Genomic DNA, 14965 nt, shown 5'->3' on the forward strand with positions numbered 1-14965 from the left:
ATCTGTCACAAGGTTTCATCCTAGGAGTCTTTCAGGAATGCTGCATGGAACCGTACCTCTGCCCCCTGGTTCTTCAATGCTAGATTGCAGTTCAGGTAAACAGAGGTTTGTGGAGTAAGGAAACTTGCCTCAGGTTTCACCCCACCCGGGCATCAACTGGGTCCTTGTGGTTTGCAAGGCGAGTGCACTCCCCACTACGCTATGGGACTCCACATAATGATAGCACATATTGATAGTAATAAATCCAAAACCACTTCAGCACATTGGTGATTTTAATGTTGAAACATTTTAATTGTAAAAAGTTACATTTTACCTGGCACTGAGGTTGTTCTCAGGTGCACATAGACTGTACAACACATACTGGGACATGCCAAGCTCTTTCACAGCACAGTGGATGTACGCAATGCTCAGGATTTAATGCCATCCCTCAATTTCTTTTCTGAACCGTGTGCAAAGCCAACCCCAGAAAACAAACCGCTTTTAACAAACATTTCTAACTGCTGCAGTTTTGCAGAATACTTTACCTATTACTATATTACCTCTGGACAGATTACACAACAAATTGCACTGAATATGCTGCAGAAGCAGGAGTTAATTTTAAATTAACCTGGTCACAATTTGCTTTCTGCAGCCGATGGTTTCACATAAAAGACTCCTTCTTGTGCACATGAAACTGCCAATACTCCATCTTGCTTCCACAGACGGCCCTGGACCAGACCTCTGCAGGAACCTACAACAACAACAACTTGCATTACAGAGCGTTCTTCATGCAAGGTAGCGTCCCTAAAAAACACACTATAGACAAGAGGAAAACACGCTTGGTAGAAATAACCTGCTGCTGTGCTACCAAAACACTTATTATTCCCCACCCCCGATCCCCCCACCCCCATATCTAATCTCGCTCATTGTTAAAACATCTCTCTCTCTCTTACCATTCCCCCTCTCTCTCCATTCACATACTTTCTCTTAGAGGGTGTTCCGTATCTGCCAAAGCTGCTTTTGAAACTCTTGCTAAGTAATGCATCAAAGTGACTCATAGTCCTATTAGCCATTATTATAAAGGAGATTCATCCAGCCTCTTCGCCTAACTGCTTGGCTGAAATCCCAAACAACTGCGAAGCTATGTTCTGCTACTCTGTGACCCTGCACATCAATGTCCAGACAGGATATCTTGGTACAGACGAAAGCTTTTTTTTAAAAAAAATCACATGATCAACTCTGTAAGAGGGCAATGAAAATAGAAAGCAAGAACTCACCTGCCCAGGGACTCTCACATTCATACAACATCCATTCGTCCGACCGGAACGGAGCATGAAACCACATGGAATGGTCCAATGATGCCATAAACTTGACCTTGTACTGGAAGTGAGGCAGCAGCGCCGTTCTCAGGAAGGAGTAGTCAGAGATATAGGCAGCGACACAGCAATGCAATTTCATGTTCCCTTCACCTACCAAACATCCAGTTAAACAGAAAAGTTAATACTGCAATTGACAGTCGTTACCAGAATCCTTATCAGATCCCTCCCCAGCGTCTAATCTCTCTCCTTGTTAAAATGTTCTCCCTCTCGGTTTCCATTCCCGACCCCCATACACTTTCTTCTTGGATGTAGCTCTGTTTATTGATATTAACCCAGAAGCTTTGGAACTCACCCGTTCAATCCCTCCGCCTTGCCCCCTCCTTCCCCTCTTTTAGATCAGGACTGAAGACCTTTCTCTTGGACCGTGCTTACTGCCACCTTCTCCATCCCCATGGGCTCGGCATCAGCCTATGCCACTGTTAAGCACTCCGAGGCGCTATATAAATACAAGTTGTTGTTGTAATTGGATCACCAAGATACAATCTTAACAAAACTGACAATTTTTTCTTACAGACAGTCAGCACCCCAAGACAACTCCATGTGAAAGGCGCAATATAATGCAATTTGTTGTAGTTTTGAAAGAAAGACAACAGAATGAAGATGAATCAGAAGCAAATGAAATCTTGAATTTTATTTCACTAAACTACCCTGCAGCAATCTGTGAAACATTGTAGGGTTTAAGCACATATACTTCAGCAATAAAAACATTAATTTTATAGCATCCATAACAAAATCTCAAAGTACAAAGTACAGGATGAGAATGTCACTAACTTCAAAACAAATATTTTCACCACTATCTTGACAGTTCCTCATAAATTTTAAAGGCGTTGAACAACACTAGAACATATTCAAGCAACAGGCAAAAAAAAGTCTTTTAAAAAAAGTAATATTTTCATATTAATAGCTGCACTCCGGTCTCCCCTCCACTACCATTCATAAAATCCAGGTCATTCAAAACTCTGCAGTCGATCGTGCCATCCTCCTCCACTGCCTTTCCTCCGTCATCCACCTCAGTGGAACCTCACTCGAGTCCTACCTCACGAACCGCCAGTACATCTGCACAAACAGCTTTTCTTCCCGCTCTCACTCATTTACCTGCGGGGTACCCCAAGGATCTATCCTTTGCCCTCTCCTCTTCCTAGTCTATATGCTCCCTCTTGGGGATGTCATCCGCAGACATGGGGTACACTTCCACATGTATGCGGATGACACCCAACTCTATTTTTCCACCTCACTTTGAGGCCCAGACCCCTTGATGTTCTGTCAGCTGCCTGTTGGACATCAGGAGCTGGATGAGCACAAATGTCCTTCAGCTAAATGTTGACAAGACGGAAGCCATACTCATTGGCTCTCGTCAACGTCTAAAATCAGATGGTTCTCTCCTCCTCCACCTACCCGACCTCCCCTAAAACTCTCCGAATCCGTACGCAACCTAGCTGTCAGGTTCATCCCCCAATTATCCTTCCTCCCCCACATCTGGTCCCTCATCAGCACCGCCTTCTACCACCTCTGACGCATCACCCGTCTCCACCAATACCTCACTTCAAAAGCTGCTGAAACCCTGGTCCACACCTTTGTCACCTCTCGACTGGACTATTCAAATGCCCTCCTCACCGGCCTCTCCTCCACTACCATTCACAAAATCCAGGTCATCCAAAACTCTACTGCCCACTTTCTTACCCGCACCAAACTCCGCTCCCCAATTACCCCAATCCTCGCCAGACTGTGCTGGCTGCCTATCCCAGAGAGGATCGACTTCAAGATCCTCACTCTTGTCTTCAAATCCCTCCACTCCTCTGCAGCCCCCTACCTTTCTGACCTCCTCTCAACAGTGCCCGTTGCCTTCGCTCCACTGGGTCTGGCCTCCTCCTTGTCCCCTTCCGCTACACCATCGGCAGCCGTGCCTTCAGCCACTACACCCCAGGCTCTGGAACTCTCTTCCTCATTCCCTTCGCCTTGACCCCTCTCTTCCTATTTTCAGGTCTCGGCTGAAGGCCTTTCTTTTTGACCGTGCCTTTGGTCACCTTCCTCCCCCTGGCTAGGCCCCAGGATCCATTACTGTGAAGCGCTCTGAGATACCTTCCGGCGTGGAGGGCGCTGTATAAATCCAAGTTGTTCTTGTAAGTATCCTCATAGTAAGTACGAAAATTAACAATATACATTTGCAGTAGTTTAACAAAAATTACAATTGGGCATAAAAGTCCAAAACCCTACAACATCCATAGTTTGTCCAATACTGTTTTGTTTTATGCAATAACAGAATTCTGCCACTAAATGACCCTTAATGAAATTACACAAAAGGGCTCCCTCTAGAGATGGTAAATAAGTAGAACAACAACAAAATTACACTTGCAAAGCACCTTTCACGTCGGGTGGACATCCCCAGGCGCTGAACAATCAGGACCCAAGCATGGGGGGGCGGGGTTGGAATGAGGGAGGGCAAAGAGGGTAGGAGGGCAGCTAAAGGCAAGGTCAAAAAGAAGGGTTTTGAATCATGCCTTGAAGGAGGAAAGAGAGGGAGCGAGGCAAAGGGATTGTGGGATGGAGTTCCAAAGAGTGGGGGCAGAGAGGCTGAAAGCCTGGCCGCTGATGGTAGGGCGGGAGACCTGGAACAGGGATCGGAGAGGTTGATAGAGGGTCAGCAGGTCAGAGATGTAGGAGGGGGGCAAGGCCATGGAGGGCCTTGAAAGTGAGGATGAGGACTTTTAATTCTACCCTCCTAGGGTTGGGGAGCCAGTGGAAGGGCAAAGGTGAGGTTGATGGGGTCACGGAGCCTGGTGTGGGAGAGGACACAAGCTGCAGAGGTCCAAGAGTTGGGGAGGCCCACAAGGAGGGAGTTTCCGTAGTCGAGCCTTGAGGTGATGGAATTTGTGTATGAGGGTTTTGGTGGCCTGAGGGTTGAGGCAGTGGTGGAGTCAGGCAATGTTACAGAGATGGGGGAAGGCAGAGCGGGTCATGGCACAGATATGGGGGGGGAAAGGACAGTTGAGGGTCGAACAAGACGCCCAGGTTCCAAACTGGCTTGGTGAGGTGGCGTGTACAACCGTGGATGCTGATGCTGCCAATGCCTGAGGTGCAGAGGCGCTGGCGCAAGCCAATCGGGAGGGCCTCAGTCTTGCTGATATTCAGCTGTAGAAAGTTGGCCCTCATCCAGGACTTGATGACAGACAGACAGTCCGTCCCCCAGGACGTCAGTGGTCCTGGAGTTGAGGGTGGAGGCAGAGAGATAAAGTTGGGTGTCATCCGCGAACATGTGGAAGTTGACCTCATGTCTGCGGATTATGTCACCATGGGGAAGCATGAAGAGGTTGAAGAGGAGGGGACTGAGGACAGAGCCCTGAGGAACACTACACAAGATTGTGTGGGGTCTGGAAGAGAAATCATTGGCAAAGACAAATTGGAAACAGTGTGAGAGATAACACCTGAACTATTCAAAGACAGAACCTTGAAGAATGAGGTGAGAGGAGAGTCGATGGAGGAGGATGGAGTGGTCCACAGTATCGAAGGCAGCAGAGAAGTTGAGGAGGACGAGGAGGCAGAGTATTCTAAAGATAGCACAACTGTTGCAACATTTTGTTCCCATCAAGAAAGAATTGAAAAGGAAAGTAGAATTTTCTAACATATCTGGAGGTGTATTTCTCTATATTAATCCTGAAGCAACCTGTGAAACATTGCATGACATTTGAGTAACCACAAATGTATGCCTTCTGTTCAATAAATATGGATTAAAATGTCCATCTGTCGCACAGATACAAACAACAACAAATTACATTTGTACAGTGCCTTTCATGACAGGAGGACATCCCAAGGTGCTGGACAGTTAGCGATTCGCACCTAAGCTGGGGGTTGGGATCAGGAGGTGGAGGGAAGGTGACTGAAGGCATGGTTGAAGAGAAGGGTCATGAAATGGCCTATTTTTTTATATAAACGATGACAAAACCAGATTCTTACCTATGTAACCTCGTGCTCTGACCCAGAAGTGTTGTTTGCTCTCTAAAGCTACACGTCTGTAGTATTCTGGTGGGTTGATGGGTTTGATTTCAATAGGCACTTCCTCAGCCAATAGTTTGGTCAGACCCACTTTATACTTCTCAGTTAAGGCTGGATCTCTGAAGATTGGTTAACAAAAAAAACACTAAGATGAAAATTCTGAAATGACAATTTGATGAAATTGTATAGACCCGCCTGCTGCAGCTTTACATCTGAATTGCATTTTTTTAAAAAAACACACATTATAGCAATTCAGTCAGAAAAACAGTCTTGTAATCAGAATCACCATTAAATGGCCTTCAAATCCACAATTCTAGTGATAGATTTGCAACTAACAATAACAATTCTTGCATTTCACATAGCATCTTTTCATATTGAACTGTCTCAAAGTAACTCACAGCATTTACTGCGACTGTGTATTTTATAGGTGAAGGCGGTAGCCAATTTGGGCAGAGCAGTGTCTCACAAACACCCATGAAGTGAAGGATAAATTTTATTTGAGGGATTTTAGCAACAGGTGCAATAGATTCTAAAATTTGTCGGGTAAAGATTGCTGTAAGGACGTTTTGTGTGTTTAAATCAGGATTGAAGTTGTGTGGCACAATCTTGTTAACAGTTATAGGGTTATTTTCATACCTCAAGTACTTCTGAATTAGTTCTTCTTGGGTCAATAACTCATTAGGGGAAGGGACCACTGGCATGGTGAACTGGTGATGAATTGGGCTCTCCATTTTCCTCTGGAAAGAAGATTGGCAGATCAGGATCGGATTCCCATGCTGGATGGCCTTCACAGAACGGACAGAAAAGCTCTTCCCATCTCGGATACGATCTACTTGGTACAGGACTGGTACTTTGGGGTCACCTACAGCAACAAAGTAGATTGTAAAAGGAGAGGGTTGAATGGTGGTCCAACAACAACATGCACTTATGTAGAGGCCTCCATTCAGGGTAGCATCTCAGAGCATTTAACATAATTCAGAAACCAAGCCTGTAAATACTATACACCAGCAAAGCCTGTAAAGTGTGAAGAGTTTTAAAAGTTTTGAAAAAGGAAACCAGATGATTTGAGAAGAATTGGTTAGGCAACATTGATTATGAATAAGGGAGGAAATGAGGAAGAAAGGAGTTCCACAGACCTGAGATACTGACAAAAAGTTTGGATTTCAACATAGTCAGGGTGCTGCAGGAGGATGTGGGAAACTTATTTATAGTTTGGGAGGAAGAGAAACAAATCTTCCTTCAGATTACATGCCCTGAAGTTCACTAAAGTGATCACCTCCAGGCTTTTTGATTCAGTTCAATACCCAAAAACCCTCCAAATGTGAAAGGAACTATCTTAATGTAAATGAATACATTACACACTTAATTAAGTGTGTCAGGTTGTAAGCAAAATCAGGACACTTTTGCCACAGAAAAAAGAATCTCTTTCATTTCAACCTAGAAGTTACTTAATTCAATTATACTCAAATGAAACTGAGGAATTTTTTACTATTGTATAAGTCACTTCCCTCTTTATTTCCCTCCTACTGAAAGCATGGTTCTGTATCACTGTCACTTTCTGATAACTTGCTTAAGTAGCCATTATTTAAGTCTAAATCTTGATTGTGAGTGCCAGTTATTTGTTTTTAACAAGGGAATGGGGAAGAAAAATAAAATCAGGAAAGCTAAACCATAGAAAACTCGATTTTGTCCTCACACAACACATTCACATTCCAGCAGGTACCACTAGAAAGTGAAAACCTTGTCAGATTTTCCTCTCGCCAATCCCGGGTATTGTTGGTGAAATTTCCAGTGTTGCCACCCCATTTAAATACAACTAACAATTTGTTCTCAAGGCAAAAAATTACAATATATACACTATGGTTCTACATCCTTGACCTTGGGATGGAACAGAAGGAAAAACTCTGAATGGATAAGCCACTTGTCTGTCTTACCTGCTCGTACAAAGTAACAATGCAATGAATGGGCATAAATATTCTCAGATACAGACATTGCAGCTGCTACCAGGGCCTGTCCAACAATCTGACCCCCAAATAACATGCGACTCCTTGGGACCCAGTGATGCGTTCCTCTATAAAATACAACATATAAAGAGTGTATACTGTAGTAACCAGGCTGAGAAAGAAACTGAATAAAATAGCTTTTTAAAGAAACCCCAAGTACCTTATCTTCATATTGTTACCCCAACCCCTATTCCACATATACCTCAGATCTCACCTGCAAGATCAAGGATATCTATAATAGCCTTACTTTCATTTAACATTTTTTAATCTTGCCTTCCTTTGTGACAAATCTAGTTTTCCCTTTTCATTTAATTCTTTATTCTGAAATCTAGTTTGAATGTTAGTGCTAACCTTCATGAATACATTAAACATTATGTGTATCAGAGTTCTCATATACACTTTACCATTTTGTGCTTTCTAAAGTTTACTGTGATTTGACAGACTGGATAGCAATCAGTTTTATAATATGGTCCATCTCTTTAACGTTGAAACAAACTCAAAGGAGAGTCAGTTGGTGGTAATAGCTTTTTCCTCAAAGCTTTGGTATGCACAGACTGACACTAAGTGCTAATATCCATTAGAACCAATCCAATTGGGGAATGGTAGCTTTAAAAATCACCATTAAACAGAAGGATTTCATTCAGTTAATGGGAGAGTGAATTAACAAGTGTTGCTATGAATACTGCTGTCATATACACCATAGAGACATGAATGTTATGAAACTTCACAATGGGAAGTCTGAATAAGGTGTGGTACAAGACCAAATAACCATAAAAGCCACACATCTATTGAACTAAGGTTTAACAAATTTACAAACAACACAATTCACAGCGTGAAGGGAAAATGCTCCCTTTACATTTAATTCAGATACAACACACTCTTTCTTCCTAAAAAAAACTGTACGTTTTCAGGGCTGTCTGATGCTGTTTAAATGTGTTGAGGTCAGCAGAGGAAAAAGGTAAGCACCTTCAATACATAAACAAGGATTAGATTCAAACTCACGTGAAAGTGCACCGATTGCTGTGCTCATTGCTGTGGAAACATAGTGGTTGAAAAAGTGAATGCAATTTAAATTCCATCAGCCTGCAATGGGTTACACAGTGAGAGTCCAGGCATATAGCAGAATGAGGGATGTCTAATCTTTGGCTTTTCATGCTGACCAGCAAAATCTGTGTTTTTCCTAAAATTGTTTAATGATTCTTCTATGAAGGAGTGGGGTTCTCTAAACGTGAGAACATGCTGTGTGTTTGAGGCAGCTCCTTTTTCAACACGTGTGTCTATATTTTTTATTGAGGAACAGTGTAGTTCTCATTCACAGCGCGTTTCTCTATGGAGCTCTGTAATATAGTGGTTAGAGCACTTGCTTCTCAAGCGAGTGGAACCAATTTGATTCCCGGATGGGGTGAAACCTTTGGCAAGTTTCCTTACTCCACACGTATGTGTTTATCCAGCAGTGAGTAGGAACCCGGTTGTTGATCGATTTGAGGATCACTTTCCTGTGGTAATATTCCCTCAAAAAATTGGTCACTCAATCTACCACTGTATGTGGGACATTGGAGTCCTGTAGCTCAGTGGTTAGAGCACTCGCTTTGCAAGCGAGAGACCTGAGTTCAATCCCAGGCAGAGGGCGAAACCTTGGGCAAGTTTCCTTACTCCACACAGAGCCTAATAATAATCCCTCCAAAACCAAAACAATAATAAAATTGGTCATTTTCAATCTACGACTGTTTGTGGGACATTGCTGTGCGCAATTGGCTGCCGCGTTCGCCCACAAATATACAGTCAATTCCCTTTACAGTGTGTTCTGTGAAGCGCTTTGGGACGTCCTCCCGACGTGAAAAGCGCGATATCAAATGCAAGGATTATTATTATTATTGCTGTCCACAATGGCTGCCGTGTTTCGCCCCCAAAATACACCATAGAGACATGCAAATTCACGGTGTGTATCATAGCAGTATTCACCACAGTCTCCACTTTATACAATATATTCTGTGAAGTGCTTTTAAACGTCTCAACGATGTGATGAGGCGCTATAGCAAAATCCAGGTTTATTATACAGTCACATATAACAACAACATTACATTTGTAAAGCGCCTTTCATGTCGGGAGGTCGGCCTGGGGGGGAGGGGGGGTCCCGGGCCTGGGGGGAGGGGGGGGGACCGGGCCTGGGGGGTGGGGGGGGTACCGGGCCTGGGGGGTGGGGGGGGACCGGGCCTGGGGGAGGGGGTGGGGACCGGGCCTGGGGGAGGGGGGGGGGACCGGGCCTGGGGGAGGGGGGGGACCGGGCCTGGGGGGAGGGGGGGGGGGACCGGGCCTGGGGGAGGGGGGGGGGGTACCGGGCCTGGGGGGAGGGGGGGGGGAGGAGGTGGGGTTGGGGGGGACCGGGCCTGTGGGGAGGGATTGGGGGGGAGGGGTTGGGGGGGACCGGGCCTGGGGGAGGGGGTGGGGGGGGAGGGGTTGGGGGGGAGGGGGTGGGGGGGGACCGGGCCTGGGGGGAGGGGGTGGGGGACCGGGCCTGGGGGGAGGGGTTGGGGGGGAGGGGGTGGGGTTGGGGGGACCGGGCCTGTGGGGAGGGGTTGGGGGGGAGGGGGTGGGGTTGGGGGGGACCGGGCCTGGGGGGAGGGGGTGGGGGGGGGGACCGGGCCTGGGGGGTGGGGGGGAGGGGAGGGTGGGGGGGACCTACCTGTACAAGTCCAGGTCCAGCCGCTCCAGGTTCAGGACGCTGGTCACCAACACGCTGTGCAGGTCCTCATTGCGGGAGGATTTGCTGCCACTGCCGGTGGCCTCGGTGACCGGCTTCTCCGAGGAACTCTTCCTGAGGATGGAGCTGTGGGCGGAGGCGGCGGAGGTGCCTTTGCTCGACTCCGGCAGCAGCTTCTTCCCTCCACTGGAAGCCGCCATTTTGCCGAGCGTCCCCGATCACGTGACGCAGCCACACCGACCGCCCCTTCTCCGCCCTCTCTCGCTCTCTCACGGAGCGGCGAGCTGATTGGTTCAGCGGCGTGAGAAGTTTGAGCGACGGCCAGTTGAGCCAATCGTACGTCACAGCCGCCCCTGAGTGACAGGCAGGCGATCCAATCAGAGAGCGCGGTCTCTGACGGCTGGGAGATCACTGTGCACAGTGTTGAGCACTTTGGATTGGATCAGAGCTATAAAAAACTTATTATTATAATAATAATAATCCTTGCATTTGATATAGCGCTTTTCACGTCGGGAGGACGTCCCAAAGCGCTTCACAGAATATACTGTAAAGTGAATTGACTGTATATTGGTGGGCGAACGCGGCAGCCAATTGCGCACAGCAATGTCCCGCAAACAGTCGTGGATTGAAAATGACCAATTTATTATTGTTTTTTGGTTTTGGAGGGATTATTATTAGGCTCTGTGTGGAGTAAGGAAACTTGCCCAAGGTTTCGCCCTCTGCCTGGAATTGAACTCAGGTCTCTCGCTTGCAAAGCGAGTGCTCTAACCACTGAGCTACAGGACTCCACATTGTAGTTCTGATTGTAGTCCATTATTTTGTGGATCAAATCCAATGTCCAAGTCAACAACCTGGATTGTTTACCTCATGGATATACATAGTGTGTTACCGCATAGGAGCGGGCCATTCGGCCCAATTATGTCACCATCTATTTCCATTAATTACTTGCAGTATTTAGTTCCCCACATGATTTATCCACCATTACATGGCTCTCCACCTTCCATTGCTCACTCCAACTAGTTCCCAATATCCTCTACCTTTGACCATCGCTGTCCTCTCTTCCATTGCCCAGTTACACAGGACAAAACCAAGTTGGATGGCTGGTCCATGCCAAGTTGGCTAATACTCAACCATGGAATCAGTGAAACGTAGCAATTAGCTTACTGACTTCCAGATACTTTAAAGATAACAACAACTTGCATCTATATAGCGCCCTTCACGTAGGGTAGCGTCTCCGAGCAATTGCAAGATACTGAGAACTACAATGCATTTATAACTTTAAAAATGTAAGTAAGCAAAATAATGCAAGAAAAAAACAAATAATCTAATAACAATTTAGTATAATCAGCACAAATCGAAACTGCTCCAAGACAATGATAATATGCACCAGTGTTTTGTGGATGAAAATGCTAACCATGAAGTTAATGACCAATTTTATTGGGGGATGTTACACAGGACACAGAGAATTTCCTTATTTTTTCTGAATAACAATGAAAACACAGCAGCACACGGTCTTTTGCTTTGATCACGTCATTTCTTGTTTCATTAGTAAATCAGGCTTTCCAGTTATATGGAGTGAATGCCTTCTAAATAAATATAATTCAAAATCAAATTCATATTGTAAGGGGATGGATTTCATATTCTGATGTTACTAAGTGTTACCAAAAAAACTCCAGTTCATAATGCACAATGTACTTCAATTAGATTACATATTAAAGCATATGGAACCACTTGGTGTACTGTGGACTATATTTTCTACACATGCTTTGTCTTGCATGGATTCACTCATATTTGCAGTAATCCTTTAACAATTCCGGTAGTTTTAGCCAGTCGATGGCTAGTCTGTTTATGATGTGCTTCTGAATAACCTGACGACACAATGTCTGTAGAGATGGAACTGCAACCAGAAAAAAAGAGCAAAAGTGAAATTGTTACTTAAGCATTCATATCTGGGAGACTTCATGTATATGTACACCATTAAGTTTGCAGGAAAGACAGCAAATCTAAAAAATGACTCGATAGCAATAGCAAGTATTCTCAGTAACAACAATAATTTTACATACATTTAGCGTCTATCACATCAGAAGGATGTCTCAGATCATTTCACGCATTTGCCTGGTAGCCTGAGGTTGGTGTGGGATAGATGAGGAAGGAGGAGGGATGGAAAGGTAACCAAAAGTATGGTAAAAAAGAAGTATGAGCTTTAAAGGTGGGAGGAAAGGATACGATAGCAAGTTCAATTGCATTACTTTAATAATATACAATTGTGCGCAATTGGCTGCCTCTTTTCACCTACAAAATAAACAGTCAATTCACTTTACAGTGTATTCTGTGAAGCGCTTTGAGACGTCTAGAAAACATGAAAAGCGCTATATCAAATGCAAGGATTATTATTATAATGTCTGTTTAAATGGGAACACCCATTAACCATTAATATTAGGGTTAATGGGTGTTCATTACCTCTACAGGGTTTTATGTTAAAGGAGATTGATGCTGTCAGTGCCTCATTGAGAAGGCGGAAGCCAAGCAATGTCTCACAAACAGCCATGAAATGAATAACAAATTGTATTTGGAGGATTGATGGCCAGGACACCGGGAGAGAGAAACTTCCTTCTCTTTGAGTAGGGCCACGAATATTTTAATTAATAAATGCAACTTGCTTTGCACTCAACATTCATCTGAATGGGAACTTGTTGACAGGAAATGTAAGCTTGTTGGCAGAATCTGTCTCCACCATCTCCCTTTGTAACCTTTTCCTCACTTTCAGCACTTATTCTGTGTAAAATTATTAATTCTGAACTGTCTGTTTGCCTTCCCTCTTTGGAACATGCCCTTTGTTCCAGTGTTAGCAAGCTATGCTACATTGAGTTAATCTAATACTTAGCACCATTTATCATGCAATTACGAATAGATAGATAGAGAAACGATCTAATTTAATTGAGTGCCAAAACATACTATGATATGGCCCTCTATATACTTATTTATAATTTCCTTCCTTAATACTTTATAGATGTAAAAATATACCAGCCTATTTTCTAAGTAACAGTATGATTTCTAGATTTAAAAAAATCTAATCAGAAGTCATTATCATCATTCACAATAAAATAGATGAAGGGAATGAATGCAGTGAAACTACATCACAAACATACCTGCAGGTACTTATAGTACTTTAACAAATGCAGCTTGCTTTGCACTCAAAGTCCCAGTATATCATCCAAATGTAAAGAATGTACCCAAATAATGTCAGCCAGAAAACAAATTAAACTGAAAAGTTGAGAAAAATAATCGGTTTGCCCTGTTTTTGACACGTGCGGAAATACTTACAGCCATACTCAACTTGTATGATCCTCACACTCTTGGTAGAAGCAAACACATCCACGACTGCATAAAGCGGCTGGTTAGTGGGGATTCCTCTGGCACAGGGACCCATGTCCTCTCCATTGATGACAATGTGCATGTCTCCCACTCCAGCACTATTGATGGTGTACAGAACCCCAACCCTGCTTCTCCTGGCTGTCGCTGGAAGTATATTACTTTTAAATAGTTCATCTAAGATATGACTGTATCTTCCTGGTCTACTTCTACCCACTAGCTTATCCTTTGGGATCTTACATTCTCCAATTTGCAGATAGGCTTCCATAGGAGAAAAGGATGGGCTTGAAGCAAGATTTGGATCCTCCTCATCAGTGGCGACTTTATTGTGATTCCTTGTTATGGCAAAAACCCAACTGTTCCCCAAGTTTACCAGGTCAGGGAGAGAGTATTCAGGAACAAACTCTAATTTCCTTGGATCGAGCGATGTTAATCCAATCCTCATGTGCCCACACCATCCTAGTTCTTTTTCTTCAATTTCCACGAGGAAAATTGTAGCGGGTTCCAAAGGGTCTCGACTGAAACATACCCCATTGGCAAAGCTCTCGACCCTGCTGGCCTGGGTCCCCGACTCATCCAGCCTCACGTTGGTTCCATGAATGCGGTGGAAATGCATACAGGGATCAGCTACTGCAGCCATTGCTTCAATGCTGAATGCCTCTGCTATTTTTAACCACAGTATTTTGTGAGACAGGTCAAGTGTGACAGCTGGTATGGAAAGGCTGATGTGACTCAAATCATATCTAAAAAAGCCTGGTGCTTTAGTTCTGTGTGTCCTAGTGCTGGTCTGTGGAGCTGTCTCAAAGAGTTAAAAAAAAGTACATTGCTTTCACAAGTCTGGCCTTGGTTAAATTTTGGTTATAATGTAAATGTTTACATGTGTTCAATTGAAAATAATTTCCAACCTACGACAATATTTTGTGCATACTGTTAGAACCATCAAAGCTTTAAGCACAGAAAAAGGGCATTTGGCACATCTGTTCTTTTCTGACTCTTTTAAAGAACAAGCCTTTCATTATTACTTATTAATAATTATTAATTATTATTAATCAAATGTAAGGATTATTATTATTGATAAGAACCTACTTTTGCCTGGTTTATTTAGTTGTCTTCAATGAAGAAAGCTAAGGAACAACATTTATGAGAGGTCATTCATAAAGTCACTTGAAGAGCCTTGACAAGGGCAATGATAAACTTCCGAGAAAAGTTGGGAATTAATTTAAAACGTAACAAACGGCAAAGACTGACTTTTTTTTATTAAACACCTGCAGTAGGAGAGGAAATCAATGTTGATAGTAATACAACCATTTTCTGCCCTGTCATTTCCTCATCATACACAAACAGTAAACTGCTTTGTGTTTCTAGTTTGGAATTAATGCAAACTTTGGGGGGTTTACAGTAGAGTATTTTCAAACTGAAAGGCACATTGAGTGGATGTCTTATTTCCTTGTTTCTGACTAAATTTTTTGGTCAGCTGGGTGTCTGACACATGGGGAAGCCCCATCACTTTGCTTAAGAGTATCCAAACCAAACTCATCCAC

The 14965-nt window shown here is 43.9% G+C and overlaps 2 protein-coding genes across 3 annotated transcripts; both read right to left on the reverse strand.

Moving 5' to 3' along the window:
* Positions 1-267: 267 nt before the first annotated feature.
* Positions 268-10295, reverse strand: acot8 (acyl-CoA thioesterase 8). Of its 2 annotated transcripts, XM_042341968.1 has the most exons (7): positions 10035-10295; positions 8354-8383; positions 7283-7419; positions 5985-6210; positions 5310-5467; positions 1257-1448; positions 268-730 (listed from the first exon to the last, which is right to left on the reverse strand). In XM_042341968.1, the coding sequence occupies exons 1-7, from the start codon at positions 10250-10252 to the stop codon at positions 612-614; spliced, it is 1080 nt and encodes a 359-aa protein (XP_042197902.1). In that variant the 5' UTR covers positions 10253-10295; the 3' UTR covers positions 268-611. The 2 variants fall into 2 exon arrangements, with proteins under 2 accessions (XP_042197902.1, XP_042197903.1); XM_042341969.1 differs by lacking the exon at positions 8354-8383.
* Positions 10296-11473: 1178 nt separating this feature from the next.
* neurl2 (neuralized E3 ubiquitin protein ligase 2) lies at positions 11474-14072 on the reverse strand. Its single transcript, XM_007912197.2, has 2 exons — positions 13377-14072; positions 11474-11949 (listed from the first exon to the last, which is right to left on the reverse strand). Exons 1-2 carry the CDS (start codon positions 14062-14064, stop codon positions 11834-11836), a joined length of 804 nt encoding a protein of 267 aa, XP_007910388.1. The 5' UTR covers positions 14065-14072; the 3' UTR covers positions 11474-11833.
* Between the last annotated feature and the right edge of the window lie 893 nt (positions 14073-14965).

This window comes from Callorhinchus milii, unplaced genomic scaffold (genome assembly GCF_018977255.1).
Source record: "Callorhinchus milii isolate IMCB2004 unplaced genomic scaffold, IMCB_Cmil_1.0 Scaffold18, whole genome shotgun sequence".
NCBI lineage: Eukaryota > Metazoa > Chordata > Chondrichthyes > Chimaeriformes > Callorhinchidae > Callorhinchus > Callorhinchus milii.

What these genes read in the sequence shown, in the direction of transcription:
- neurl2 (XM_007912197.2), bottom strand. Translation starts at nt 14,064, where the DNA reads ATGGCTGCAGTAGCTGATCCCTGTATGCATTTCCACCGCATTCATGGA. An exon ending in CATACAAGTTGAGTATGGCT is followed by an intron (nt 11,950 to 13,376) that starts GTAAGTATTTCC and finishes TTCTGGTTGCAG; the next exon opens with TTCCATCTCTACAGACATTG.
- acot8 (XM_042341968.1), bottom strand. Translation starts at nt 10,252, where the DNA reads ATGGCGGCTTCCAGTGGAGGGAAGAAGCTGCTGCCGGAGTCGAGCAAA. An exon ending in CTAATTCAGAAGTACTTGAG is followed by an intron (nt 5,468 to 5,984) that starts GTATGAAAATAA and finishes ACCAATCTTCAG; the next exon opens with AGATCCAGCCTTAACTGAGA. An exon ending in CAGAGCACGAGGTTACATAG is followed by an intron (nt 1,449 to 5,309) that starts GTAAGAATCTGG and finishes GATGTTTGGTAG; the next exon opens with GTGAAGGGAACATGAAATTG.